The sequence below is a fragment of the Bubalus bubalis genome, chromosome 11, assembly GCF_019923935.1.
Source record: "Bubalus bubalis isolate 160015118507 breed Murrah chromosome 11, NDDB_SH_1, whole genome shotgun sequence".
In the NCBI taxonomy this organism is placed as follows: domain Eukaryota; kingdom Metazoa; phylum Chordata; class Mammalia; order Artiodactyla; family Bovidae; genus Bubalus; species Bubalus bubalis.
In genome coordinates, this window is record NC_059167.1 from 85911060 (window position 1) to 85937135 (window position 26076).

Below are 26076 nucleotides of genomic sequence, written 5' to 3' on the forward strand. Positions count from 1 at the left end.
TGACTGATTCAACTGATGCCCTTGCTTTATAGAGGCTGGGAGTGACAGCCAGTCACACAGGGTTCAGGAGCAAAGTCAGGCCAGACGCCCCAGGCTGGCTGTCAGCTCGGGACTCCTCCCCTGCCACCTCCTGCCCAGTCCGGCCCTGTGTGGGGGCAGTGTCCTCCTCCTCAGTGGCAGTTCACAGCTGGATGGCCGTGCTGAGAGTGCTGGGCAAGGGCTCAGGGTGGGAAGTGCCTTCTCTGAAGTTTCTCCTCTCCCAGCCCCTTGCCCCCATCCATACTGTAGGCCCAGCCCTCCCACCCCTGCCACAGTGGGGTCACCTCTTCCCCCGACCGCCTCCCCCTTTGGAATTAAAATCCTCTTATGAAAATAGTTTTTGAAAAAAAAGTTCTAAGAAAAAGTGGAATTGGGGAGAAGAAGCACTGCTTGGATTAGCTCTGCTTCCTTCAAGGAGTATTTAGGAAGCTACGTGTTAGGTCAAGGCAGCTCGAGGCAGATATTGGAATTCAATTAAAGCCAACGAGTGGGGCCTGTGACCCCCATTTTCGAGGTAATTGCTTCTCCGGCTCTGAGTGAACGCAGCCGTCGCCCTGTCATTAAGCAGGCAGCCGTCTAATCGCTGAGCCTGCCAGAGCCTCACAAGGCAGGAATTACGGACAGGCTCTTGAGCCAGGGCATCCTGCAAAGGAGGGAGAGGGAGAGTGGGCTTGTGGCCGGCTGACTCAGGAGAGTGATGGGAAGAAGGTGGTGAGGGGCCTGGAATCCTGCCCCAGCAGTAAAAGGCAGGGAAGGGAGGGCCCCGACAGCAGCTGGTACCTGCCCCATGGCACAGCTGGATTTGCCCCTCTGCGGGGAGGAGTGGCCCGGCCTCCTGGTCTGGAGCTGAGGGGCCTTGGGCAAGTCACCTAGTTCCTCCAGGCCTGTTTCTTCATCTGTGGAAAGGTGAAGGGCTGGGCAAGTGTCGAATGATGTGCCCGCTTCAGTCAGTCATCTGGGGCTCTCTTGGGCATGGGCTGGAAGGATTCTGCCTTCGTGCCTTGGCTTATGTCAGAGAGAGGTGAGAGATCGGGTATCTGACAAGCCTGGTCACTGGCGTGCCTGCAGTGAGGGGCATGTTTATCACACAAGTTAGAGGATTTCTAGTGTCTCCCCTCCAGGTGAAAGGGGATGGAGGGACTGACGGAGGCCCAGGCTTGCTGGTCTGTGGGGCCACTGGGAACTCATGTCCATCTGGGGAAGGCAGGCCTGAAGGTGTGTGTGTGCTCGTGGAGGGCCTACAAAACCCGGTTACTGCAGACCTGATCCACATCCTCTCTTCTTGGATCCAGGTTATTAAGGGAACCTTAGACAGTCAAAAGATTCCTGAGCATGGGGGCGGGGGGCAGAGTATTGTCCCTTGGTCAGCAACTTGCAAAAGGTTTCCCTAGGCAGATTAGACACAGTGAGCTGAAGGTACCCACCACTTCCAGAGCTCACGTTTCAGTTTGCTCCACGCTGGCTCCAGGTCACTGAACCTGGCAGGTGGAGGGGTTCTCACCCCACTTGCTGCTGCTGTTCAGTTGCTCAGTCACGTCCGACTCTTTGAGAACCCAAGGATTGCAGCACACCAGGCTTCCCTGTGCTTCACTATCTCCTGGTGTTTGCTCAGACTCATGTCCATTGAGTCAGTGATGTTATCTAAATATCTCATCCTCTGCCACCCCCTTATCTTGCCCTCAATCTTTCTCAGCATCAGGGTCTTTTCCAATGAGTCGGCTCTTCGCATCAAGTGACCAACTCACCCCACTTGTCCACTGACAAATTTGGGCTGTGTTCCCTTGAAAATTGTTAGCGGAAGAGGATATTATAAAGTGTTGGTAGCTTTTTTTCTGGAGTATAGTTGTACTGGAGTATAGTTGATCAGTGTTGTGTTAGTTTCGAGTGTATAGCAGTGATTCGATTATACATACACGTGTATCTCTTCTTGTTGAAATTCTTTTCCCGTTTAGGTTATTGTAGGATATTGAGCAGTGATCCCTGTGCTACACAGTGGGTCCTTGATGGTGGTTACTTATTTTTTTTCAGGTGAGGTAGGGGTGGGGTGAGGGTGAGGAAGAGAAAGAGGGAGGTTGTAGCTTGTCACAAATTGCACAGGATGTGCTGAAGCCAGTCCTGAGGTTCTTGCATTCCCTCCACAGTGCTGATGAGCTGGGTTCGGTTGACAGGGGGACGGATGGTGCAGAAAGGGAGCCTTAGAATGAATGCATCCTTTTCTCTCAGCCGGGGGCCATGGTAGAGAAAATTCACGCTGGGCTTGCATTCTGGCTCTGGTCTCTTTGGCTTAGCAGGGTCATTTCACCGCCCCTGAGCCTGTCCCTGTCTCTGAAATGGAGTAACAGCATTGTTGTGAGCCCTCCAAGCTGTAGTAGAGTACAGATGCACAATTTCACCTGGAGCTGGGGGGCCACTTCTGTGGGCAAGAAGTAGAAGGACCAGGCAGAGGTCGGGGCTGCTCTCCCCTCCCCTGGGAGGCGAGGAGTCTCCATCTCATACAGCTGGGACGTCCTCAGTGGGTCTCAGCCCTGGAAAGGCTTAGACCACTTCACTAGGTTTAACCCAAATCATGAACCTGAGAAGCGAAGCATTAAATCAGGTAGCAGAGGCATGAAGCATGATGCGCATAATCCAGTTACACAGACTTGGCCAGCAAGGGCCTCCCGTCAGTGTCCCCTGTGAATGAGTGGCCCTATGTTCTGAGCCCAGGACCTGGCACTTTGCCCCCATGAGGGAGGCAGGGACACACGCCTGCCCCCAGGATGTCTTCTCTGACAGGCTGCTGTTCTGGCATGAAGTGTGAAAGGCAAGAGGAGGGGGCGCTCGCGAGGGGCCTTGCCCCCTGGTTGGGGGTTTGAGGGGGTTTGTTGACTTCCTTTCACTTCATGGACAGACAGATCCTGGTCTTAGAGGGGACAGTGGAAGCTGGAGACTGGCTGCTGCAGAATTGAGCCCAGCGCCTCCTCGGATGGGGGGCTTGATCCCATTTCTCCCCAGTTGAAAACCCCGTCACCCTCCCACTCAGATGTCTCTGTGTTTCCTCCCCTCGTCCTCTGAAGTCAGAGATGTGTCATGGGGACAGGAAAGCAGCCTGAGGATGGCTGTGCCCTGCCTGCAACACTGGGATGGAGAGACAGGTGGAACACTGCCAGCCGCCCCGCTGCGGAGATTTTTTTCTCACTCTGTCACAACCAGGATGCTTGTCAGCAGACCCTTGACCTGACGAGCCCTGGCATCTGTCCTCGCCCTGAGACAGAAGCCTTGGAGGTCGGCTGTCTGTCCTTGCCTCCTGGAGCCTGCTGGACTGCTCCTGACCCTGCCTTCCATCCATCCAGAGCAGACCTCGGGGGAATTTCTGGCTGTGCAGGGGGTCCTGCTCTTTTGTGCTTGAAGATGAGAAGTACACGGAAGCTGCCTTTCCTCTGTAGCAAAGAAGACATACCTGCTTCATGGGCCACTCCAGAAAACCACCGTCTCCCTCTTGGACGCTAAACAGCTTTGAAAGCCCGTGTCTTCCATACAGACACTGCAGCTGCAGTTATAGACTCTGTTGCAAGACTCGGGCGCTGGCTCACTGGCTCACCTTTCAGGAAGCAGGACGCCCCACTGACGCTCCTCGTCCCAACTAACCGTTCGAGCTGCACCTCCATGGGCCTTGCCTCTGGGGGGTGGATGGCTTTAGGATAGACACCTCCACTTTGTGTCTGCTCTGGCGTCTCAGGGCAGACAACCCGGACCAGTGGCCACCAGCAGCTTCCATAAACTTCCCGCCAAGAGACGTCCCAGGTCTTGAGCGATGGCTGTAATCCCAGCCTTTTCCCCCTCTGCTGAAAAATGAGCCCTGCAGGGCTAGGAGTGTAGTACCTCAGTTTCCTCATGTGCAAAGTGGGGATCATGAATTTGGGGGTGCACGAGGTTGGCAGTTTGTGGTTTAGTTGAGAAAGAGCAGGTCTCTTAATGTGTGCTCTATGCTCAGACACTCAGTCGTGTCCAACTCTCTGCGATCCCGTGAGCTCTAGCCCACCAGGCTTCTCTGTCCAGGGGGCTCTCCTGGTGAGAATACTGGAGCGGGGTGCCATTTCCTCCACCAGGGGATCTTCCTAACCCAGGGACTAAACCTAAGTCTCCTGCATCTCCTGCATTGCAGGCAGTTTCTTTACTTGGTAAGCCGTTTGGGAAGCTTTTAATCCCTGATCTCAGATACACTTACTGCCTCTTGGAGCCGCATGTGCATCCAGAGCTGTGGGCCTTCTCTGTATTTTGTCGTCTGTCAGCAGTGGCCAGAGAGCCACGGTTCACATTGACAGGTGAGCTTGTCAGGCTTCGGCTCTCTGTCACCCCCATAAACTCTTCTTGCTCTGGGGCAGGGGGTCTCCTTCGGAACATTCTTTGGATGATGTTGGTAGTTGACCCTATTCCAGCCCCTGAGTACCAGTTTGCCGTCTTTAAAGTGGGCACAACCCTTCTGCCAGGTAGCTGAAAGGGTCAGTGATAAGCTTTGGAAAGGGCCCAGGCATTCATTCAGGCATTCGGTAAATTTCCATTCCCTCCCCTCGTGCTTGTTGAAAGGAAAGACGTATGTATAACCCGAGGCCCCAGTCATTCCCAAGAAATGTTTCAATCTCTATGAAATATTTGGTCATGGTGTAGTCAGCGGCACAGTGCCCATGGTTCTTGACACGATCTTAAGATTGATAAAGGGTGTTTTGTCTCGGCTCCTGGGGAAGAACAAGGGGACGAGGGGAAGAGAAGACCCTGAGACCAGTGCTAGGTTGAGGTGTTCGGGACATCCATGGAGCAGAATCCTTGACTAGGAGGGATTGTTGCCCTTGCTGTTGATGGTCGTCATCGTCGTCATGCGTGCTCAGTCCTGTCCGACTCTGGGACCCCGTGGACTGTAGCCCTCCAGGCTCCTCAGTCCATAGGATTTTCCAGGCAAGAATACTGGCGTGGGTTGCCATTTCCTTCTCCATCTATTGATGATAATAATTTGGGGATAATAGATTTGGGGAAAGTAGGGGAGAAGGGGGGCCATGGAAAGCCCTCTGGTAAATGTTAGCTATTGTTAAGAGATCACTTTGTGACCCACCTGAGGTCACCCAGCTAGTAAGTGCCAGGGCTGGGATTTGGATCCAAATCTGTCTTAATTCCAAAGCCCCCCTCTTCACCCTGTTCTCCGCTCTCCTGTTCAGTGACGTTGGTTCTCATTCCTCTGGCCTCAAACTCTTCTTGATCCCAGGACTCTTCTGCTGTGTGCTGCTCTTGCTCTGTAAGACAGGCGTGGAGTTCTTCAGAATTAGGGAGTCTTCCCCAGGGTTGGGGTTAAGGGTGGGAGACGCTGGCTGCTGACGTTGGCAGGCATGTAAGCATGAGCAAAACTGTGACCGCTGGGAGCTTAAAAGTGGATCACCCTCCACAGAGAGGGAGCCCTGATGACTGTGGTTTTTAAATGCATGCTTTATTTATCTTGGGCTGGGAATCATACATTGAGAAATTCTGTCCTGGATGGGGAGGAGGTGGTGTTTGCCATCATAAATCTTGTGTCTAAATTGCAGTCCATTAACAGACTTCCTCCAGCATGACAGCATGTGGCCTGAGCTGGGGATGAAGCTTTGGGGGGGGTGCGCGTTCCCCTGCTGCCTCCTGGAGGAGCGAGAGGGCGGCCCAGGCCTCTGCCGCCCTGCTGGCTCGGCCGTGCTCAGCACCCACTTCATTGCAGCAACAGCAGCTCCAGGCGCAGCACCTCTCCCACGCCACACACGGCCCCCCGGTCCAGCTGCCACCCCACCCGTCAGGCCTCCAGCCTCCAGGGATCCCCCCAGTGACGGGGAGCAGCTCGGGGCTGCTGGCACTTGGTGCACTGGGCAGCCAGGCCCACCTGTCAGTGAAGGACGAGAAGAACCACCATGAGCTGGACCACAGAGGTGCGACCCGGGGCCGGGGCAGGGGCAAGGGCGGGGGTGGGGTGCGGGCAGAGACTCGAGAGGCCCTGCTGTGAGTGGACACAGCGAATGCTGTCACCCGAGGACCAGGAGTTAGCAAGCCTTGGAGCCATCCATCAGTGAAGTTCCTGGTGCATGGAGACCAGAGCCCCATCCCCCAGGCCCACCCCCCAGGCCCTGAGGTGTACCCACTCTGCTCTGCCCTGGAAGACATCTGGTCCTTTCATCCTAGAGTACCCTCTCGTCTTCCTAGCTACACCCTGCCCACTCTCCAAGGGTCAGCCCCAGTCCCGTTCCTTCAGGCGGCCCTCCTGGCCAAGCTGAGGGTTTTTCCAAATTCCCAGAGGAGTTCAAGAGTCGGGGTCCCAAGACCTCTGTTGCCGTCATCTTCTATCCTTCCCTGGAAAACGTTTTATCCTCACGGAGATCATTAGCCCTCTGAGGACAGAGGCCAAGTTCCCAGGTGTTTAACCCATAGAGGGTCCTTGGAAAAGGTTCCCAGTTGACGCTCAAGTAAAGATTGTTAGGGGGCTGTACACTACATGGAGACAGTGCTGATGCTGCTGCAGGGAGAGGACTGGGAAGATGGGGAACGAGAACGCCCCCCACCCTTTACTCAGCCCTTCCCGCAAGGAAGCTGTAGGGCATCAGGAGGGCTTAGTTTTATCAGGATGGGAAAGGGCCTGGCTTCCTAGCAGACCCTTTGCAAACAGGACCACTTTGTGTGGTCTGCCCTCAGATGTTTTTTTCTAGCTTTGATACGTAATTGACACATAACATCACATTCAAGGTGTACCATGTGATGGTTTGATTTATGCTTAGATTTCACTGGGGCACATGCCAATGCCTCATGGGCATGAGGGCCTTGGAGTGTCACATCCTGCCCAGGCCGGGGCTGGGGAGTGGTAGCAGGTCCTGGGAACTGAGACTAAGATTTTTGTCTCTGCCTTAGGACGATCCTCCTGGCAGAGGAAGAGGGCCTGTCCGCAGCAGACAGGAAGACCAGGGAGCTAGTGCTTGACTGGGCAGATAATCAGAGGCCTCTGCTTCCAGGGGCTTCTTGGCAAAGAAACAGAGAAGGGTGATACAAACGCCACCATACTAAAAAACCACTCCTATAATTAATTAAAAAAAAAATAACAGTAATGTTCTCAACTCTCAGATCCTATGGATATTTTACATAGCACGATCCTTCCCAGGCTCGTGGCTTTAAAAACTGCTGACCAGTAATCTTGGCACCCTTCTCAGCATGGCAGGGAGAGCTAGGCCACAGAGCCCCCTGCAGCCCCACCCAGGCCTGGTGGCCCGGCGAAGCGATGGAATTGGGGCGGTTAATTTCCAAACTGAGAGACGTCACCTAATGGCTCTGCCTTGGCTGACCCGGGGTGACTCAGGGAGCCAGGCCACTGCCCATTTTAAAACCCGTGAACTAGCAAAGCATAAAAGCCAGCTGGACGAGACTGACCTTGCTTTTTGTTTTTCTGTGTTGTGGGACCTGACCCTCCTCCTTTCCTGGCCTTCTGTCCCTGAAGAGAGAGACTCCAGTGCGGTAAGTGCTGGCACTCTGGGGCCTGTGGGCGCGTTTGGGGTGCAGGGTGCTTGGGGTACCCTGTGTGGGCTCCTGGGCGTGGCCGGGTGTTGTCATGAAATAAGAGCTGTCGTCACCTGTTGATTGGCCTTCACTTGGGCAAGCTTTTACCTCTCCAGGCTTTAGGGCCATCGTTTGTCAAATGAAGATTTGGGCTAAGTGAGCTGTAACTAACCCCCTTTTTATATAAGAGGTGATTACTGGAGAGGTCAGCCGGCCAGCCCTGGGTCGTACAAGGGGGGTTGTGGAGTCACGGGGCTGACCCCAGAGCTCGGGACCCTGGTGTCCCTCCCTCATTTGGGGCCGGAGTCCCTCCCTGTCCCCTAGGTTGGCTGTCTCCTGTATGATCCTGTATCGTCTTTATTTCCTCCCAACACCTGAGGTTTCTCCCTGTTGCAGGCTTTAACTTGGTTTAAGAAGTGCTCACAAGCGAGCATTAAGGCCAGGCTGCCTGCGTGTCTGCCAGCTCTGAGATTTGCCGTAAATCTTTCTGATCACACTGAGGCTCAGAGGTTCTGTTTCAAGTGAATAAGCCTTCTGAATAAGCGCAGTGGAGTCTGGATAAAAAAATCCTCCAGCGATTAGCAAAGCTATTTTATTCCTCATCGCTGTCCTTGTATCTGGGGCCATCTAATCTGTTAGGATGGCTTTGGTTATTACCTCGTGTTAAGTAGGACTTGGAAGGTCAGGCAGTTAACTAACCATCTAAACAGCAGCTTCCTCGGGTGGCTTCTCCATCTCGACCCATGTCCCCTCCCCAGCCCTCCACTGGGCTGATTCTGAACCTCCCATCAGCAGCAGTGCTCACGTCCGTCCCCGAGGCTCTCGCCTGTGTGCTCAGAAATCCAGGTCATTTGGGCCCAGGAATGGCTAGGTGCATAAGAAAGGAACAGCTGAAGCTGCAAATCCATTTTGATTGCTTTCGTGTTGATCCCAGGAGATGGCATTTTTGGAGAGGTAGTTTACCTAGACAGGAAGAGGGCTGGGCTAGACACCTCAAGGCTCAGCCTGGTCCCGGCTTCATGGGGCATTGGGTAGCCCTCTCGGCCTCTCCCAGCCTCAGTTTCTCCATCTGTAATATGGGAATATTCCTGCTCAGCCAGCCTCTGTCCTTAGTTAGGAAGACCCCACTTAGCACAGGACCCAGGACCCAGCTTACCTGCTTACCACGGACTTGCCACAGAGAGCAGTGGCTGCTCAATCCCTTCACTGCCTTCACACGTCCTCATCCTCATCTCTCTTGGCCTTGGCTTTGCGCCCTCTCTGTGAATGCTTTCTGCTAAAGAATCCCACGAGGAGCCCCCAAGATCGGGGCTCTTCACAGTGCTCGCCGATGTTGAGACAGGGCAGAGGGGCCCCTGGAGAGTTCAATGGAAATGAATAGGGTCACCGTCCTTGCTCCGGAGGGCTGTGGGCCGGCCCTGGGGTAGGCGGTAGGGGCTCACACGTGTGCGCACAGCCATGGTGTCGGGGGAAGTGGAAACGAACGTAATCAGCCCTTTGGAAACCAGGTTGTCAACAGATGAGGCCCCGGCAGGAAAGACAGGGCCGTGTCGGAGTGGGAGGGGGGCCGACTGGCCGGGCTGGAAGCTGTCCCGGAGGGGTTAGTCTGGAGTCCAATTAGAGGTAGCTTCATTCATATTTCCTTGCCTAGCCGAAGCAATAAAAAATACTTAGTTTTTTGGCCGCCTGCCAGCCAGAGGCGGGCTGGATCGATGCCGCTAAACGCCTGACATGACTCTCCTCCGGTAGCAGCGAGGCTTTGCAGCTGACTGCAGAAGAAAGAGCCCGCTGTTCTCGGAGCCGCGGCCTGGGTCGCGGGGAGAAACACGAGCGGCCGCACGCCCCCCTCTCCTTGCTACCCGCGCAAGAGCAGAGGGCCTGGGAGCGTTTCTGCTTAGCACGGGGTGGCCGCCGTTGGAGGAAATGAAATGACAGTGATTTTTCTGCCGGCGCTCGCTGCGGCTAATTGAATTGCGGCTGTGCGCGCATCGCTGCCGCGCCTGCCCAGCTGCAGGGAAGGTTGAAGCTGCACTTCCATTATAACCTCCATATTTTCTTCAAGGCTTGATAACTCTGCCATTTTAATTTGCTTCGGGCAGAAGCTTGGCAGGGAAGGGCTGCCCAGAAACCGGCTTAGGGGAGGAAATGAAGTTCTGTGGCTCCTTCCCGCACCGCTCCCCGCAGAACGCCAGACCCTGCCTCTGGGGGAAGTGGGGAGACTTTCCATCTGCCTCTGGAAGGCTTCCGCCTTTGAGGAGACATCTCTGCAGGTCCCCATGTAGGCTTGTCACACACCCCTGGGCACGGGGACAAGGATGGACTGGACTTTGCTCCCCGCCCTGCCCCAGCTGGGCGGTCAGCTGCTGGAGGGCAGGGACTGCATCTTGTTCGTTCATCCACACCTGCATCCAGCCTCAGGCCTGATCCAGGGCAGGTGCACAGCAGAAGGTGCCGAGTGAGGCAGGGGAAGGTGCAGTGCAGTCTCTTGTTGTGTTACTGTTTGGTCGTTCAGTCGTGTCCCACTCTTCTGCGACCCCACGGACTGTAGCTGCCTGGCTCCTCCCCTTCATGGGATTCTACAGGCAAGAATCCTGGACTAGGTTGCCATGCCCTTCTCCAGGGGATCTCTCTGACCCGGGGGATGAGCCTGTGTCTCCTGCGTTGGCAGGTGGATTCTTACCACTGAGACACCAGTGTAGTGTCTTAGTAAGGAACAAACCTCAGTGTCCCCTAGAGGGGGTTCTGGTGTCTTTCCCTTGGCACAGAGGTTTGCTGGCAGGTACCCCTGCCCATCGCACCTCCCTGCCTGCTCCCAGCCTGCTGTTGGAGGCCACGTGACGCCTGTCGTTCCTACTCACCCATCGCACCACCAGCTGGAGTCCTTCTCTGAGAGAAGCTCTCAACTTCCAAGACTGCTCCATCCTCAGACCCACTGGCATTGTTTCTCCTGCCTCACCTTGTTAGCCCACCTTCCCTCTTCCCAGGCCTTAAATTCCAAACTCTTCTCATCCTCACTTGCTTTGTAGTTGAAGGGAGAACTCATTAGTTCTTTCCAGGCATAAAAACCTCGGGTTTTCTTCAAGTTGCCTCCTCCTGGGGGACCTTGGGCACGTTTTCCATCGTCTCGGGACCTGGACTTGGCCGTCATCACAGAGGGGAGGGGAATTCTACCTGCCCTCTATGCCTTTTCCCATCTTCAGAGGGAGAGGCTTCATGACATTGTGTTTTCTGCTTCATTGCAACCCTGGTGTTTCTCTCTAAAATTGCGGGAGGCCAAGCCGTCAGGGAAGGGCATTCACACAAAATGCCCCGTTGCGTACTTACACTGGGGAGACCTCTTGGCACCTGGCAGTTCCCCTGCCTGTCGGTCCCCTCTTCCTGTCAGGTTTAGCAGATGAGGTATTGTGCATAGCCCCAGTTTGTCGGCTCAGATCCGTCTTCAAGACTCTGCACAAATTCAGCTTATCCATTCTTTGAGCACAGAGGGGTAGAAAAGGAGATAGGTGCAACCCCCGCCTTCATGAAGCGCACAGGCTAATAGGCCAGAGGCCAGTGGCTCTTGCAAGGTTAATTATCTAACAGCAGCAGCATTGCTACAAAAGAGAATTGTCATGCTCTCAGGTCCTCTCCCAGAGGAACCAAATCTGGGGAGTTGGGAGGGCGTCCCTCCCTGGTGAGGCTCTGATGGAGCCAAGACCTACAGGGCACACACAACACCTCAACTGACCTTCCGGGTCACCCCACTGAGCTATATCGATGCGCGAATGAAATGTTCACACTGAGTCTCCTCCTTGCTTCCAGAATAACTCAGTGTCGCCCTCGGAAAGCCTGCGAGCTAGTGAGAAGCACCGGGGATCTGCAGACTACAGCATGGAAGCCAAGAAGCGGAAAGCAGAAGAGAAGGACAGTTTGAGCCGATACGTACGTCTGGGGGCTCTGCTGGGGTTTGTGTTGGGTCAGCTGGGCTGAAGGAGGAGCCCTCCCCCGCCCCAGGGCCTGGTCATGGAAGACTCAGGTACAGGTTGGGGAGGAGATGCGGCCCGCTGAGGAGGGCAGGTGGCCTGGGCATGGGAAGCCTGCATAGATCAGTGCGCTGTGAGCATATGGGCCACAGCCAGGAGGGAGTGAGCAGAGAGGTCCCCCTGGGCCCTGTGGAGTCTGGGGAGAGTTAGGGGCCCCTCCCTAGATGGACCCGCAACCCCGTGCTACCATCATGGCCCCCTCAGAATCTGCTCCAGGTGCCATCCCTGGTGCCCTCATACTTTGACCCTGCAGGTGGTCATGGTTTCTGTTCTGTGCCAGGCTGGGCAGGGTTGAGAGCTGGGGCAGAGGGCAGGGGGCAATGCGGTGTGGGAGCCAGTGCCCTTGGGTCCAGCTCTCCCTGTCCAGCCACTTGGCTGCTCTGGGGCTTTGGGCATATTGCACGGCCAAAGCCTCAGCTGCGTTGCTGGGAGATGAGGCTAATCACCCCTCCCACACCATGATGGAAATGATGGAACGAGACCAGTACACGTACAAGTGATGGCGGATGTCAGGCCAGCTGGAGAGAGGTGTCTGGCTCCAGAGGGACAAGTTAAAGGAAGCTTAGAAATATAATGGGGCAGGTGTGGGTGAGGCTGCCGGTGGCTGTGGGAGCCGGAAGACCCTGGGTCCGGGAGGCTGCACTAGTAAGCAGCAAAGAGGAGGCCGCCGCTGGTGGGGCTGAGTGGGGACAGTGTGCGCTTTGGGGTTTGGCTGAGGTTCAGCTCCTGGCTGGTGGAAATGGGATGGTTTGGGCTCAGCCTGGGGTGGGCGTGGCCTCTCATTGGCTTCTCTCTCCATGCAGGATAGTGACGGGGACAAGAGTGATGATCTAGTGGTGGACGTTTCCAATGAGGTGAGGGCAGTTCCCAGTCTCAGGGTGGCTTTCTGCGTGGGGAGTTGGAGATGGTTCCTGTCCTGGGTGGGAGCTGTTGTTGTCTCTGCTGTTGCGCCCTTACCGCCAGCTCCAGCTGGGTTTGAGGCCTTTGGGTTGGGGGCATCAGGCTGGTCAGGAGGAGGAAGACAGGGCTTGGCTGCTTGGTGGCTGGGGAGTCATTTACCATGCTGGCTTCCTAGGATGGGTCTCCAGAGAGAGAGACCCCTGAAGATCCCAGTGGAGGGCCGGCTCCCCTGGTCCTCTAGGTCAGCTCTATTCTCCCCACCATCCCTGGGGTTTTGGGGTGGTGAGCCCCGTGGGTCAGCCTCAGCTGGGAATGAGGAGCTGGAAGGGATCTACACGAAGTCAAGAGGGCCAGCTGCTCAGCATGGAGGCCTGAATTCATGTTTGATCTTGAGCAGATCCCGTCCACCCACCCGCTCTGTCCTCAGTCTCCCTGTCTCTGGGATGAAGAGGGGTCAGACTAGGTTGTTAAGAGCTGGTGGCCTCCCCTTGGGACCAGAGAAGACTCAGGCTCATCGTAGCTCTTAGCACATCTCTGCCTCACTTGTGTCCTTAGGACCCTGCGACACCCCGGGTCAGCCCGGCACACTCCCCTCCTGAAAATGGGCTGGACAAGGCCCGTGGCCTGAAGAAGGATGCCCCCACCAGCCCCGCCTCGGTGGCCTCCTCCAGCAGCACGCCCTCCTCCAAGACCAAAGACCTTGGTCATGTATGTGGGGTCTGCCCCTGGCACCGCAGAGACTAGGAGAGGGCTGGAGAGGGTTGGGGCAGAGGGAAAAAGTTTCTGGAAAAGGGGCTGCACCTGGAGTGCTGCTGATTAGAAGGTGGAGGGGTGGAGCAGAAAGCACATGGATTGGGGCTTGGCCTGGGTTCACATCCTGGCTTTACCACGTACAGGCTGAACCCTGTGCTTAGTTACTCTTTCTGAGCCTCAGTTGCTGCATCTGTAAAATGGGAACAATGAATACAGTCCCTGCCAAACAAGACTGGGCAAGAATGAAGGGGCTGTGTGGCAGAAGATTGAGAACTAGGCCTCATGTGGTGTCTAGCTCTTGGAGAAAGGAATCTTCATAGCCTCCCTTGGTGTCTGTGTTTCCCCCTTGCAGAATGACAAATCCTCCACCCCTGGACTCAAGTCCAACACGCCAACCCCGCGGAATGACGCCCCAACTCCTGGCACCAGCACGACCCCGGGGCTCCGGTCGATGCCAGGCAAACCTCCAGGCATGGACCCGATAGGTATAATGGGTAGGCACAATGGGGCTGAGCTGACTTTGCTTGAGGGGAGGGTGTGCCCCGGGCCAGAGCACCAGGCAGGGAGTCAGAGTGAGGCTGTCCCAGGGCCTGTCTCTGCGGGACTTGGTCAGGTTTGACACCGAGGTGAACGCCTGCTGCTTCAGCACTCGTGTCAGGGCTTACTGGGGCCACTGTTGAGCTCAGCGTGTGGACGGAGCTTCAGACAGGTCGGGACACCATCAGTGTCTGTCTGCCTTTGTTGTTAGTTCTGTGAGATTCTGAAAAATGCTCTTCTCTGGGCCTCTGAATCTTGTTCTATAAAAAAAAAGGTGGGCACATCTCTCACCTCAAACCTTCTTGGGCTGTGAATGTGGGGATCTCTGGTAGGTGAGCTCAGCCCAGGAGGACTGCCTGGAGTGGATAGCTTGAGAAGACAGGAAAGATTGCTTCTGAGCCAGAGGCAACCTGGTGGCCTGCGCTTTTCCTGGATGGAGGGGGTGGGACCCTCTCCCCTTGGCGGTACGTCCAGGCTTACGTCCGCCTCCTTGCAGCTTCGGCCCTGCGCACACCCATCTCCATCACCAGCTCCTACGCCGCGCCCTTTGCCATGATGAGCCACCACGAGATGAATGGCTCCCTCACCAGCCCCAGCGCTTACGCAGGCCTCCACAACATCCCGCCCCAGATGAGCGCGGCTGCAGCCGCCGCCGCCGCCGCCTACGGCCGATCGCCAATGGTGAGCTTTGGAGCTGTACGTAGACCTTTTGGCTCCTTTTTGGGGGGCTGGGCAAGGAGTGGGAGGGGAATGGAGGGGGGTAGAGAGACCCGTCCTGCATGCAGGGGGTGCCCTCTGGGTCCAGTGACAGGCAGCTCCTTGGGGGAGAGTGTTCATGAGGAACCAGAAGGGAACACTCTTGGGGTCACAGACCTGGTTCCCACCCCCTGCCCTTTTGTCACCACGTGACCTCAACCAACAGCCGCCCTGGGCTGCCCCTTTCCATCTGGGAAGCGGGGCTGGCACCTGTCTCTCTGGGCGCTCTGGGGTGGGACTCCCATGGTGAGTCAGGAGGTTTCACGAGGCAGGGCCTTGGCCCATGGGGCTGCACACGTGTTATACCAAGGTGCGTCTGCTGTTACTGAGAGGGCCCGGGCCTGTGTTGTCGCTGGAACAAGGGCTCTGCTCTGCTCAGCCATCTTGGGCTCTGAAGAGGCAGCGTGGTGCTGGTGGGACAGGACGTGGTGGAGGAGGAAGCTGGGGTTGGGGCGTTGTATAGTAGGGGGACAGAGGGCGGCACCCCTCACTAAGGGCTGGCCTTGTCTTGCCTTACAGGTTGGCTTTGACCCTCACCCCCCCATGCGGGCCACAGGCCTGCCCTCAAGCCTCGCCTCCATTCCTGGTGGAAAACCGTAAGCCTTGACTACTTATTTTCTGCTTGTTGGGGAGGGCAGAGAGCACACCACCCACCCACCCATCCCCTGCCCCGATGGGCCTCTCCTGGGGAAAGGTGTCTGCCTCTCTAGAGGTGCCCCTGGGACAATCCCATTGATGGCTGCCTGGTTGCACTCCTGATCGCCCCCAGGCTCCCTCTGAGAGGGGAAGGAGAAGGTTTGGGGTTGAGGTGGTGATCCCTGGGCTCTGAGAGGGGAGGAACATTTCACATGTTGGGCTTCCCAACCAGATGCCACGGATCTTCCCTGCCCTGGGGGTTCCTGTGGGTTCTAGCCGCAGCTGGCACGCCTATGACCTGAACCAGCAGGCAGACTACACTGGCTCACCCCCGGCTCTGATGTGTGCTCTGTGATTCATTCAGGGACGGGGAGCAAGCAGATTTTCTTCCCTAATACTACTGGCTCCTAGAGGAGGGGTGGCATTCAAGCTGGGCCCTTTCTGGGGTCAGAGTGCTAGGGATTGTATAGATGGCGGGAAAGGGTGTTCAAGGCAATGAGGGGTCTGTGACGTGGTTTGGAGCGAGGATCTATAAGCAGGGGCAGAAGTCAAGGCAGAACTATGAAGCTGTCTCTGCCCTGGTGGAACCAGGTCAAGGAGGTTGGGGTTACCAGGTTTCCTAAGATGAGGGCGGGGACACCTGGAGGCAGGCAGGCCAGGCAGGGGTTAGGGCCAGTTAGGAGAAACTGTTAGAGGACTGGAGATGGCAGAAGCATGGTTCTCCCCCTTTCAGAGCCTACTCTTTCCATGTGAGCGCTGATGGGCAGATGCAGCCCGTGCCCTTCCCCCACGACGCCCTGGCAGGCCCTGGCATCCCCAGGCACGCCCGGCAGATCAACACTCTCAGCCACGGGGAGGTGGTGTGTGCGGTGACCATCAGCAACCCCACGCGCCACGTCTACACAGGAGGCAAGGGCTGCGTGAAGATCTGGGACATCAGCCAGCCGGGGAGCAAGAGCCCCATCTCCCAGCTGGACTGCCTGGTGAGGATCCCAGGGCTGCGGGCATCCCTTCTAGCTGTTATAGGAGAGCTGGGGCCTGGGGCAGCACGCCACTGACCTGGCCAGGCACAGCCCTGTATCGACTGAGCGACTTTGGGCAACCTGGCAAACCTCTCTGAGCCCTGCTTTCGTTGTCTGTAAGGGGAGATGATGCTGGTCTCCAGGGGTCTGTGAAGAAATGAAAGTTTAAAAAGTCACAAGTGAGCAGTGGGGTCGGCCTGACAGCCGCGATTAAGGGCAGGAAGTGAGCAGATGTGGCGAGGGTGCTCGGTGTTGCTGGATGTGACTCTCCTGGTCCCCTGGAGGAGAGGTGGGTGGCGCTGAGCACTGCCCCCTCCCCCTTCAGAACAGGGACAACTACATCCGCTCCTGCAAGCTGCTCCCCGACGGGCGCACGCTCATCGTGGGCGGCGAGGCCAGCACGCTCACCATCTGGGACCTGGCCTCGCCCACGCCCCGCATCAAGGCTGAGCTGACGTCCTCGGCCCCAGCCTGCTACGCCCTGGCCATCAGCCCTGATGCCAAAGTCTGCTTCTCCTGCTGCAGTGATGGGAACATTGCCGTGTGGGACCTGCACAACCAGACGCTGGTCAGGTGAGGCACAGGAGGGAGCGGGGGTGTCCTCGCCCCGGGGAGGCCGTGCTGGCGTTGTGGCTGCGACCAGCTGGTCTAAGGTGCTGTGGGGTGGCCAGGGTGGCACAGGCGAGGGCACCCAGGTGAAAGGACGGCTTGTACTAGGTGCCCAGCAGAGGCGGGAGGGCTCTGTGGACCAGGAGCTTGCACCAGGCTCCGGAGAGAGGGGGCCTGGAGCAGACCTGGCAGGGCAGAACTCAGATAAGTTGAGACACGCAGAGATGTGGGGAGAAGAGGCGGCGTTGAGACTGGTTTGGAGGAGCTTAAGTGTGGGGCCTCGGGAGCAAAGCTGCTGGGTCTGAGTCCTGCCTCCCTGTGACCTCATGCAAGTACTGGCCCTGGCCAAGACGCTCGAGTGGGAGAGGAGCCCTGAGGGACCATGGCCCTCGAGTTTCCCGTTCTGCTGGGGCAGAGTTGGCGTCTCCCTGGGACAGCTGTCAACATAGCAGTCAGTGCTTCCCTAGGGCTTACCTTCATCCCTGCCTGGCCTTCCTAGGCAGTTCCAGGGCCACACGGACGGGGCCAGCTGCATAGACATCTCCCATGACGGCACCAAGCTGTGGACGGGAGGCCTGGACAACACCGTGCGCTCCTGGGACCTGCGGGAGGGCCGGCAGCTGCAGCAGCACGACTTCACCTCCCAGGTGTGCGCCTGAGACCCCCTCGCCGTCCACTGGAGCAGCGTGGGGCCTTCCCTCCCTGGGTCTCAGTAGCTGGTTCAGGGGACCAAGGGGTCCTCACACGTAGTCATTACAAATGGACCTGAGACCAAGCTGAGTCATCTAGGAAGGCTTCCTGGAGGAAGTGGCCATGAAGCAGAATCCACAAGGCTTTGAAGTTGGTTGCACTTGCCCCTTGATTCCCAGGTCCTCTGCCATTGAGCATTTGGCCTCAGTTTTCTCATTCATGGGATGGGAATAGTCATAGCTACTTCATGGGTCTGGTGTGAGTACCTGCAATGGTCCCTCTGAAAGCCTTGGCTGTAAGCCTGGCTATAGAAAGCATTCCATAAATGCTAAGTATTATTACTTTTTGTTATTGTATTATTTGTGTTAATATTTTAATCTTGCACGTTTAATACATTATTGTTTTATTTACTCATATTTTTCTTAAGGAAAGGTAAAAGTCACTGAGAGAATAACTTTGAAAGTGAAATGTCTGTGTCACCTCTGAGTTTGAATCCTGGCTCTGCCGCTTTACTTTTTAGAGTCAGCAACCTCTCTGAGCCTCAGCTTCCTCACCTGGGAAGTTGATTGGGGATAAAACATGAGATCCTATTCCCTTGAGGGGGAGAGAGGGGGACTTTGCATTGCACATGGCAGGTGGGGAGGTGCTGGGGGAGGGAGTCGGTAAGACTCTGAGCCCACAGGGTTCCTGAGCAGGGCCGTGGAGGAGTGCCCCTCTTCTCCCTCCTCCTGTCCTCCCCGCACCGCCCCCGGCACCCCGCCGCCATGGTTTTGGAGGATGCTGATCTCTGTCCTCCCCTCCCCTGCAGATCTTCTCACTGGGTTACTGCCCCACTGGGGAGTGGCTGGCCGTGGGCATGGAGAGCAGCAACGTGGAGGTGCTGCACCACACCAAGCCCGACAAGTACCAGCTGCACCTGCACGAGAGCTGCGTGCTATCCCTCAAGTTCGCCTACTGCGGTGAGCCTGGGGGAGTGGGAGCCTGGCCAGCCCTCTGTGCAGGGATGCAGCTCAGAGCTTAGAGAAGGGCCAGAGCCCCCCTAAGTGAGCATGGTCTCAGAACCAGCCTCCTGACCCAGACCAATACCCCCATCCCGCCCCGCATCTGAGGATGCAGGTACTGCCACAGGGTACCAAGCACCTGTGACACCAGGCCAGAGCCAGACCTTGCTGGCCTGGGGCAGGAGCAGAGCACCTGCCTACAGGTGGTTTGGACCATGGGCTTTGGTGGCCACAGCTCTGGACTGGAGTATGTGCCGGCCCACTGACTAGCCGTGCAGCTTAGGACAGTCCCAGCCTCTCTGAGCCCCAACAGGTCTTTATGGACCAGGAATAGCAGGCACCCCCCAGGGCTTTGGGAACCCTGGAGCTTTAACGCAGGCAAAGCTCTGGTGGCGTGCCTGCAGAGACCCACCACCTTTGGCTGGATCTCTAGCTGCTTGGAGCTTCGCCATCCCCAGTACTTCCTGCCATCTTTCAGTAGTAGAATCGAGATGGGTCAGTTGAGCTTAGTGGCTTTAAAAAGAATCTTCTGGCGAAGTGTAATCCCTGTGATTAACTGCAGATCCTGCCTTTCTCTGTCCCAGCCTGTCCACCCCTCCCCTTGATTGCAGAGAAAGGCAGTATCTGAGTGTCCATGTGTGTCCATGTGTGTGTGGTATGTCTTGATTACAAAACGCTTCTCACAAGGGAAGAGTCAGCCCAGCACTAGTTAGCGGGTCACACCGCGTTTCCATGGTAGCTGGTCATGTGGGGCGGGTCTTGCTTTAGAAGGCAGCAGCCCACAACCTGATGTTTCCTTTGCCTGCAGGCAAGTGGTTTGTGAGCACTGGGAAAGATAACCTTCTCAACGCCTGGAGGACTCCGTATGGAGCCAGCATATTCCAGGTACTACCTGCCCTCCAAGTGCCCCTCTTGATTCTGCTGAGAGTCCGGGCCTGGCCATGGTGACGGGGCAGGGATGGGGGAGGCAGAGCAGGACTTGCCCTGACCCCTACCTGCTGGGGGTCCAAGACGGCTTCTCCAGCAGCGAGGGTTTGGACTTGGGCACATCAGTGGGACCCATACTCTGCTGCTAGTGGCATCTGACCGATTGGAGTGAGGGCTTTTAGCAGGGGCTCTTGTAGGATTTCTAGAGCAAGGAGGAATAAAAACATGCTCTTGGCTCTGGCCTGCACACTGAGTCCTCACAGGAGGTGCACCGGGCATTTGAGCAAACTGGGCAGCTTTTTTTTTCTAAGCAGTGTTGTCTGGTATTAAAGTAAGTTCATTTTCCATCTCAACACTTCAATATAAGGAGAGAGGTATGGGGCCAGAGAAGGATCCAGAAGGAGGTGTGAGAGAGGGAAGAGGCTTTTTGTGTGTGTGGGTTTTCAAAGCCTGGGGCCTGACACTGCACTCTCCCTCGCTCACTCATATACACTCACACACAGAGAGAGACACACACACACAGTCTTGCACACGTACACAGTCACACACAGTCTCTTTCAGAGCCAGTAAGACACTCTCTTGATGCAGTTTGGAATTCTGGCATCTGGTGCATCACGCATGTAACTTTCAAGAGTCTCTAGTTACACTGGATATTCAAAACTTAGGCGCGAGTCCTTTTTTTTAGCTTACCAGACTGAGGGTCTGGCCCACTGACACCTGCTCTCAGCTCAGAAACGCTTCTTCCTATTAGTAAACTCAGGATGCAAAGCTCACACTCAAGTGTTGTGTTTTGCTGCTCGGAGCTGACTGTAAAGATCACATCTGGCCCAGTTAATGAGCTTTTCCTTATGGGGAAGCAGGCAGAAGGGGCCCCACTAATGGGAAGGGGTGTGTTTGAAGGCCTCACAGCGTGCTCTCCAGGGTGGGCAGAGGGCGGGTGAATTCCACGAGTACCAAGAGAGCGCTGAGTACCCCCAAAGAGTGAATTTCTGTCCTTTCTCTCCTCCTCCAGTCTAAGGAATCCTCGTCAGTCTTGAGCTGTGACATTTCGGCGGATGATAAATATATCGTAACAGGCTCTGGTGACAAGAAGGCCACGGTTTATGAGGTCATCTACTAAGCAAGGACTGTGACGGGGCTGTCAAGCTCTGGGAGACACAGACTCGGCTGTGCCAGGGAGACCCCGCAGACACGGAGGACGGGCAGCGAGCGGCCCAGCACCACGCTCCGGCGGGCTGAGAGGGCGCGCCCGTCACGGCTGGGACTCCTGGGCACGGACTCCTGTGTCTCACGGACTCCGATGGATTTCTCCCCTCCTCCTCCTCCCATAACGATGCTGGCAGAGGCTGCACGTAGATTTGGAGGCTCGTGGCTCCGGCTCTCCACATACACCCTCATGAATCTTTTCCCTTCCCCTTTCTTTTGATGTGTCCTCCTGCCCCGGCCCGGGGACACTGGAGTGTGGACCACACGTTTGTACCAGGGAGTGGGGGAGGGTTTCACGTTCCCCAATTGTGCAGCGCACAAGGTTTGTGAAAAGTGTAAATAACAGACTCCTATCTCGGACTGGTCAGTGGGGGAGGAGGCCCCTTCCCACCGGCAATGCCAGCCGTGTATTTCGCCTGCTGTATTCGTAATCCACTCGTGGTGGTGGCTTTTTTTTTTTTTTTTTAAACAGAAGTTCCCATCTGGGAAGGGGAGGCAGGGAGGGGGGCAGAATGGAGAGGGGAGTGGGAGAGTGGGAGAGGGAGAAGACTCCTGGGTGGAGGAGCGGCAGTACGGCTGGCGGCCAGGTCAGCCATCAGGTACCCCCTGGGTGAGTGTGTCTCCATGTGGACCTGGGAATCGTCTTTAAGGCATGTCAGGACCCAGCTCCAGACAGACTGACGGACAGGCAGAGCTTGAGACGGGTGCCCGCCCAGGCTGACGGCAGCAGAAACATGGTGAATTTTTCTGTGGCCTCCTGAGTTCCACCTGCTTCTTAGCCCTTTGGCTCCCCTCTCGAGTGTCTGAAGCTGCCTGTCTGTCTCCCCCACCCCACCCCCGCCTCCATCTCTCTTTGGTGCACACTTGGTTGTCGTGATGAGAAATGGAAGTTCAAAGGCACTCTGTCTCCAGCCCTACTTAATCTTCGGACACAACCTGAAAAGGACACAAAGTTAGAAGAACGCATAGCAACTCAGCTCAGGGAGCTACCAGAGAAAAAATAGCAACTGATGTGGGTGCTTTTTTTTTTTTTAATTTGAATAAAAAGAATTAGAAGTGATGTCCTTTCATAAAATGCCTTCTCCCCACTTTCCTGCCTCTGACCCCTTACTCTCTCCTTAGAGGGAAAATGTGTATTTAGCCTGCAGGACGGAGTCTAAGGTTGATCTCCCTGCCCCCCAACCCCAGGCAGGGCAGCGGGGAGAGGGGACTTGGGGTTGGGCTGGGGGTGCACCGTGCTGACTTCTCCTGGCTTCCTGTCTCTCTTAGGAGCCCAAACAGCTTACAGGTAGAATATCAGCTCCTGTGGGTGCCACTTTTTGGTACCAAAATGTTCTGAGGTATTAGGATTTTGTTTTTTGTTTTGTTTTTCCTTTGGTCTTTTTTTTTTTCTTAAGGAAAAGCTAAAGGCCGTTATGAGTCCTGGTGGTGGGCTCTCCGTGGATGTAGCATATGGAAGATAATTTTTATACTGCATTTTTATGGGTTATTTTCTAATGTGTGATCATGTCTGGTGAAAAGGAAGGGGGGTTCCCAGTGAACCCCTCTCCAATGCTCTTGCTCCCAGGTGAGCCCCTCCCCCTACCTGGCTCTGGAGGCTGAAGAGAAGGGCATGGTGGGTGCCCTAACCTGTCTGAGGTTGGGGAGGGGTGTCCAGAGTCTGTCTGTCTCTCTCTTCCTCTCTCTCAGTTTCTCTCTCTCTCTGGGTCTCAGATGCTTAGCCACCACCTGTTGTTAAGGCTCTTGCCACAAGGGAAGGCGAGGGTAGAAGACAAATTGATTCCTGAAGAAAAAAAGAAAATGAAAAGTCATTGTAATGACCTGTTTTTATATTTTTAAAAGTTACTATTTAAAGGTTTGATTGTTGCGTTTTAATTCTTCCTCCTCCCCCTGCCCCACCCCAGTAGTTTATCTCCATTCTCCCCCCCCCACACCCCCAAGAAGAGGGGTGGGGTGCTGTCTACCCCACGTCCTGGGTGATTTCCTTTGTTATCCATAAATGTGAGTGCTTCTTTTTTTAAAGCGTTCCCATGCTGCCCCCACACCCCTAGAAAGTGATCATGCAGGACAGTTAAAAAGGGAGTGTTTCCATGACCGCAGCCCTGTGCTGTCTCCCCAGTTTAAGGCGGGGTGGGGTGGGGGGGGTCTCCTCAGGGCAGTTCCCAGAGGCAAAGTCCACAGTTAACACCGATGTCCTGTGTAGCTGCCACTGCCCAACTCTTTGCAGAAAAAGATGAAAAGGGGTGAACTTGCGGAGAAATTGCAAAGTGTCTATGACCATCAGGACCCTGAAAACCTCTACCCTCTTTTTTAAGCTTAACTTCAGATGCTGTGGGGCAACCCCACTTAGGCGGGGTTTACAGAGAGGAAATGGGGGCAGTGCCCTTGGGGGTGCAGGACTGGCCTGGGGTGGTGGTTCCCAGGTTCCTGGGCATCACGCAGCCATGAGCTAAATCTCCAGAATGTGGGGCTAATGTGGTTTCCAACTCCTGCCAAAGTCACTGCAAATGAGCACACAAAAACGATTGCCTGCTGTTATTTCATTTAAGAAAGGGGATTGAACATTTGAAAAAAGGAATGACCATCCAGATAGAGCAGCCTTTATTCTAAGCCTCGAAAGGACAGCTGGACTGCACGTACCAGGGTCACTTAGCTGGAGCTGGGCTTCCTGTCAGGCTTGCAGAAGAGAAGCTTCCAGCATGTAGGAAGAAGGCCCTTCTGCAGCTATGTTTGGCTGACGTCTCTGTCTTGTACTGGTGGCACAAACGAGTAAAGGAACACCCCTTTGAACCACGCTTTCCTTGCTTGTCAAAGTCTGATCATCACAGCAGAGGGCTAGCGGGGCCAAATGGGGGAGTCTTTGGCCAGAGCATTCTCTCTCTGCCTGAGGGTCGCAGGTCCCAGTGGGTAGAAGGGAAGAATGTCTCAGAATGCTCCCCTCCACTCTTGGCTCCTGGGAGTGAAGGCCAGTGTGAGGCCCATTGCTGAGAAGGGGAGACCATCTCAGAAAGGCTCTTCTACCAAGAGGTTCTGGGCACAATTGAGCATGGGGAGACGACCAAGACTCACTTCGGGTCCGGAAGCTCCCAGTGGAGGCCAGGGAGAGACACCTGACCTGTGAAAGTGCAGTTGGGAACACATCCTTCGGCTCTGAGTGCTGGTGCCTCCACCCTGCGTGTCCTCGCTGCGGCTGTCCTGACAGAAAGACGCTCACAAGCCTCTCCACCCCGAGCCTCTCACTGCGCATGCTTGTCTTTGCCTCGCTACTGCCTCCCACCCCACCACCGCTCCCCTCTCGCACTTTCCACTTTACGGAACCTCAGCCCCGACTCAGCCCTACTAAAGCCATATCCACTGCCATATCCACCTCTCGCGACTCTGCAGATGATTCCTCTGCACTTGAAGGTTTGGGAGGCCTCTTCGAATCTTTGGGGAGGAACCCAAATACTGTACACACTCCAATTTCTGTCTCTAATCCCCCAAGATGGCCCCTACCTCCTCATCAACAAAGTAGCAGAAAACCTCAATACCATTTTCCTGTGGTGGTTTAGTTGCTAAGTTGTGTCTGACAGTTGCAACCCCATGGACTGTAGCCTGCCAGGTTCCTCTGTCCATGGGATTTCACAGGCACAAATACTGGAATGGGGTTGCCATTTCCTTCTCCAGGGGACCTTCCCAACTCAAGAATCAAACCCAGGACTCCTGTATTGCAGGGGGACTCCTGCACTGCAGGCCGATTCTTTCCCAACTGAGCCACGAGGGAGGTCCCATTTCCCAAGCCTTTTTCAAAGTCACCCCTTAACCATTCCTGCAAAAATCCAGGCTCATACTGATCATAGCATTTGCAACTCTTCAGTGCTCCTGTTTGCTTGTCCACACAGCTAGACTGGTTTCGCTGACTGAAGACAGTGCCCAGGACATCATTGACCCAGGGCAGCACCAGTGAATAAAGGCTGAGCTTTCCCTGGCTTGAGGTTATCCTGATTCTCAGGGCAAGTGTGCTGTCCTGAGGCTTGTCCCTGAAGCCCAGAGAAAGGGTTGGCTTTTGAAGGTCTTCCAGCTTGGTCACCCTGCCTTTGCTCAAAGCAAGATCTTTGAAACAAACAGAGAGGGCATGGTCATCAGAAGCCAGAGTTTCTGGCCAGAAACCAAGTTTGTGGTTTCAGGTCACATCAGATGATGTGCAAATGTCCAGGCCATTTGTAACAATGGCAGAGCCATTCACTCTCAGGCCTCTCTGAGTCACTGCCCATCCCTATTCCCCACCCCTAGGCAGCCCCGACCCCAGCAGAGGCAGTGACTGTCCTAAATCATAGGGTCTGCACCAAGGAACACATACAGAGAGCTGGAGGTGGAAGCGTGATCGGTAAGACTTAAATATTAAAAACTGGCCATGGACTCTCCCATGGAGATGGGGTGTACATTTTTATTTTTCAAGAACACAGTGTTGGAGAATGAACTATTTTTAATATAAAGGATAACAAACAAACATGAGGAGCCTTATTTTATTTGCACAGTTAGGCATCATTTGATGTTTTTGTGACAACAGTAAGAAATGTACTCTATAAAATGTACCATACTCGTGAAGTGTTTTTAAATATTACACCAAAACTGGAACTCTTGTATTTGAAGAGACATCTATCCTTGGCCCCTCATTTGATAGATGGGACAGTGAAGGCCCATAAAGGCTACATAACTCACCATGAGTCACAGGGCCTGAGCCGACATCGCGACTCACACCTCCCCTTCCCCAAACCCATACCACAGCCTCCGTGAAGGAGCCGCTTAGTGGGCAGGACTGAACGGTACTGTCTCAAGGATTACTATCTAGGGGATGAGGATTCCTGCCTCTTCTTTAAGAGGACTGGTGAGGAAATTCCTCATGGAAGGGCCATGGCCGACAACAGTCATGGAAACAAGTACCCTGCCTTGAGAACATTCTAGAACACACCCACCCATCTTACCCATATTTCCATCCATTCACCAGCCACCCATTCATCCATCCATCCATTCACCCACCCACTCATCTCTCCAGTCATCCTTCCATCTACCAATCCATCCCATCAACATTTCTATGGAGAGACCCCAACATATGCCAGGCATGGTTCTAGGTGCTAGGATGCAAAGGTCAGTAAGACACGATGCCTGCCCTCTCCACAGTGTGCTCAGCCAGCCGGGAGACAGTCACATAAACTGACAACTGCCACTTCGTTGGGTGTGTGTGTGTGTGTGAGCCACTCAGTCCTGTCCAACTCTGTAACCCCATGGACTGTAGTCCATCAGGCTCCTCTGTCCATGGGATTCTTCAGGCAAAAATACTGGAATGGGTTGCCAGTTCCATCTAGAGGGGATCTTCCCAACCCAGGATCAAACCCAGCTCTCCCACATTGCTGCTGCTGCTGCTGCTAAGTCACATCAGTTGTGTCCGACTCTGTACGACCCCATAGA

The 26076-nt window shown here is 55.3% G+C and overlaps 1 protein-coding gene across 14 annotated transcripts in view; it reads left to right on the top strand.

The window, feature by feature from the left end:
- The window catches only part of TLE3 (TLE family member 3, transcriptional corepressor), a 48343-nt gene extending 25857 nt beyond the window's left edge, over positions 1 to 22486 (top strand). For 3 of the 14 annotated variants that reach the window (XM_025296227.3, XM_006071029.4, XM_025296234.3), the window contains 14 exons: positions 5756 to 5960; positions 7511 to 7527; positions 11371 to 11490; positions 12395 to 12445; positions 13047 to 13199; positions 13597 to 13738; positions 14278 to 14477; positions 15057 to 15133; positions 15907 to 16156; positions 16521 to 16768; positions 17304 to 17451; positions 18303 to 18453; positions 19304 to 19380; positions 20435 to 22486. In XM_025296227.3, the coding sequence (XP_025152012.1) occupies positions 5756 to 5960; positions 7511 to 7527; positions 11371 to 11490; positions 12395 to 12445; positions 13047 to 13199; positions 13597 to 13738; positions 14278 to 14477; positions 15057 to 15133; positions 15907 to 16156; positions 16521 to 16768; positions 17304 to 17451; positions 18303 to 18453; positions 19304 to 19380; positions 20435 to 20542 (1947 nt within the window). In that variant the 3' untranslated portion in view covers positions 20543 to 22486. The remainder of the gene's footprint in view (positions 1 to 5755; positions 5961 to 7510; positions 7528 to 11370; positions 11491 to 12394; positions 12446 to 13046; positions 13200 to 13596; positions 13739 to 14277; positions 14478 to 15056; positions 15134 to 15906; positions 16157 to 16520; positions 16769 to 17303; positions 17452 to 18302; positions 18454 to 19303; positions 19381 to 20434) is intronic. The other 11 variants (XM_025296229.3, XM_006071031.4, XM_025296228.3 and 8 more) reach the window with 8 other exon arrangements.
- The last annotated feature ends 3590 nt before the right edge of the window (positions 22487 to 26076 follow it).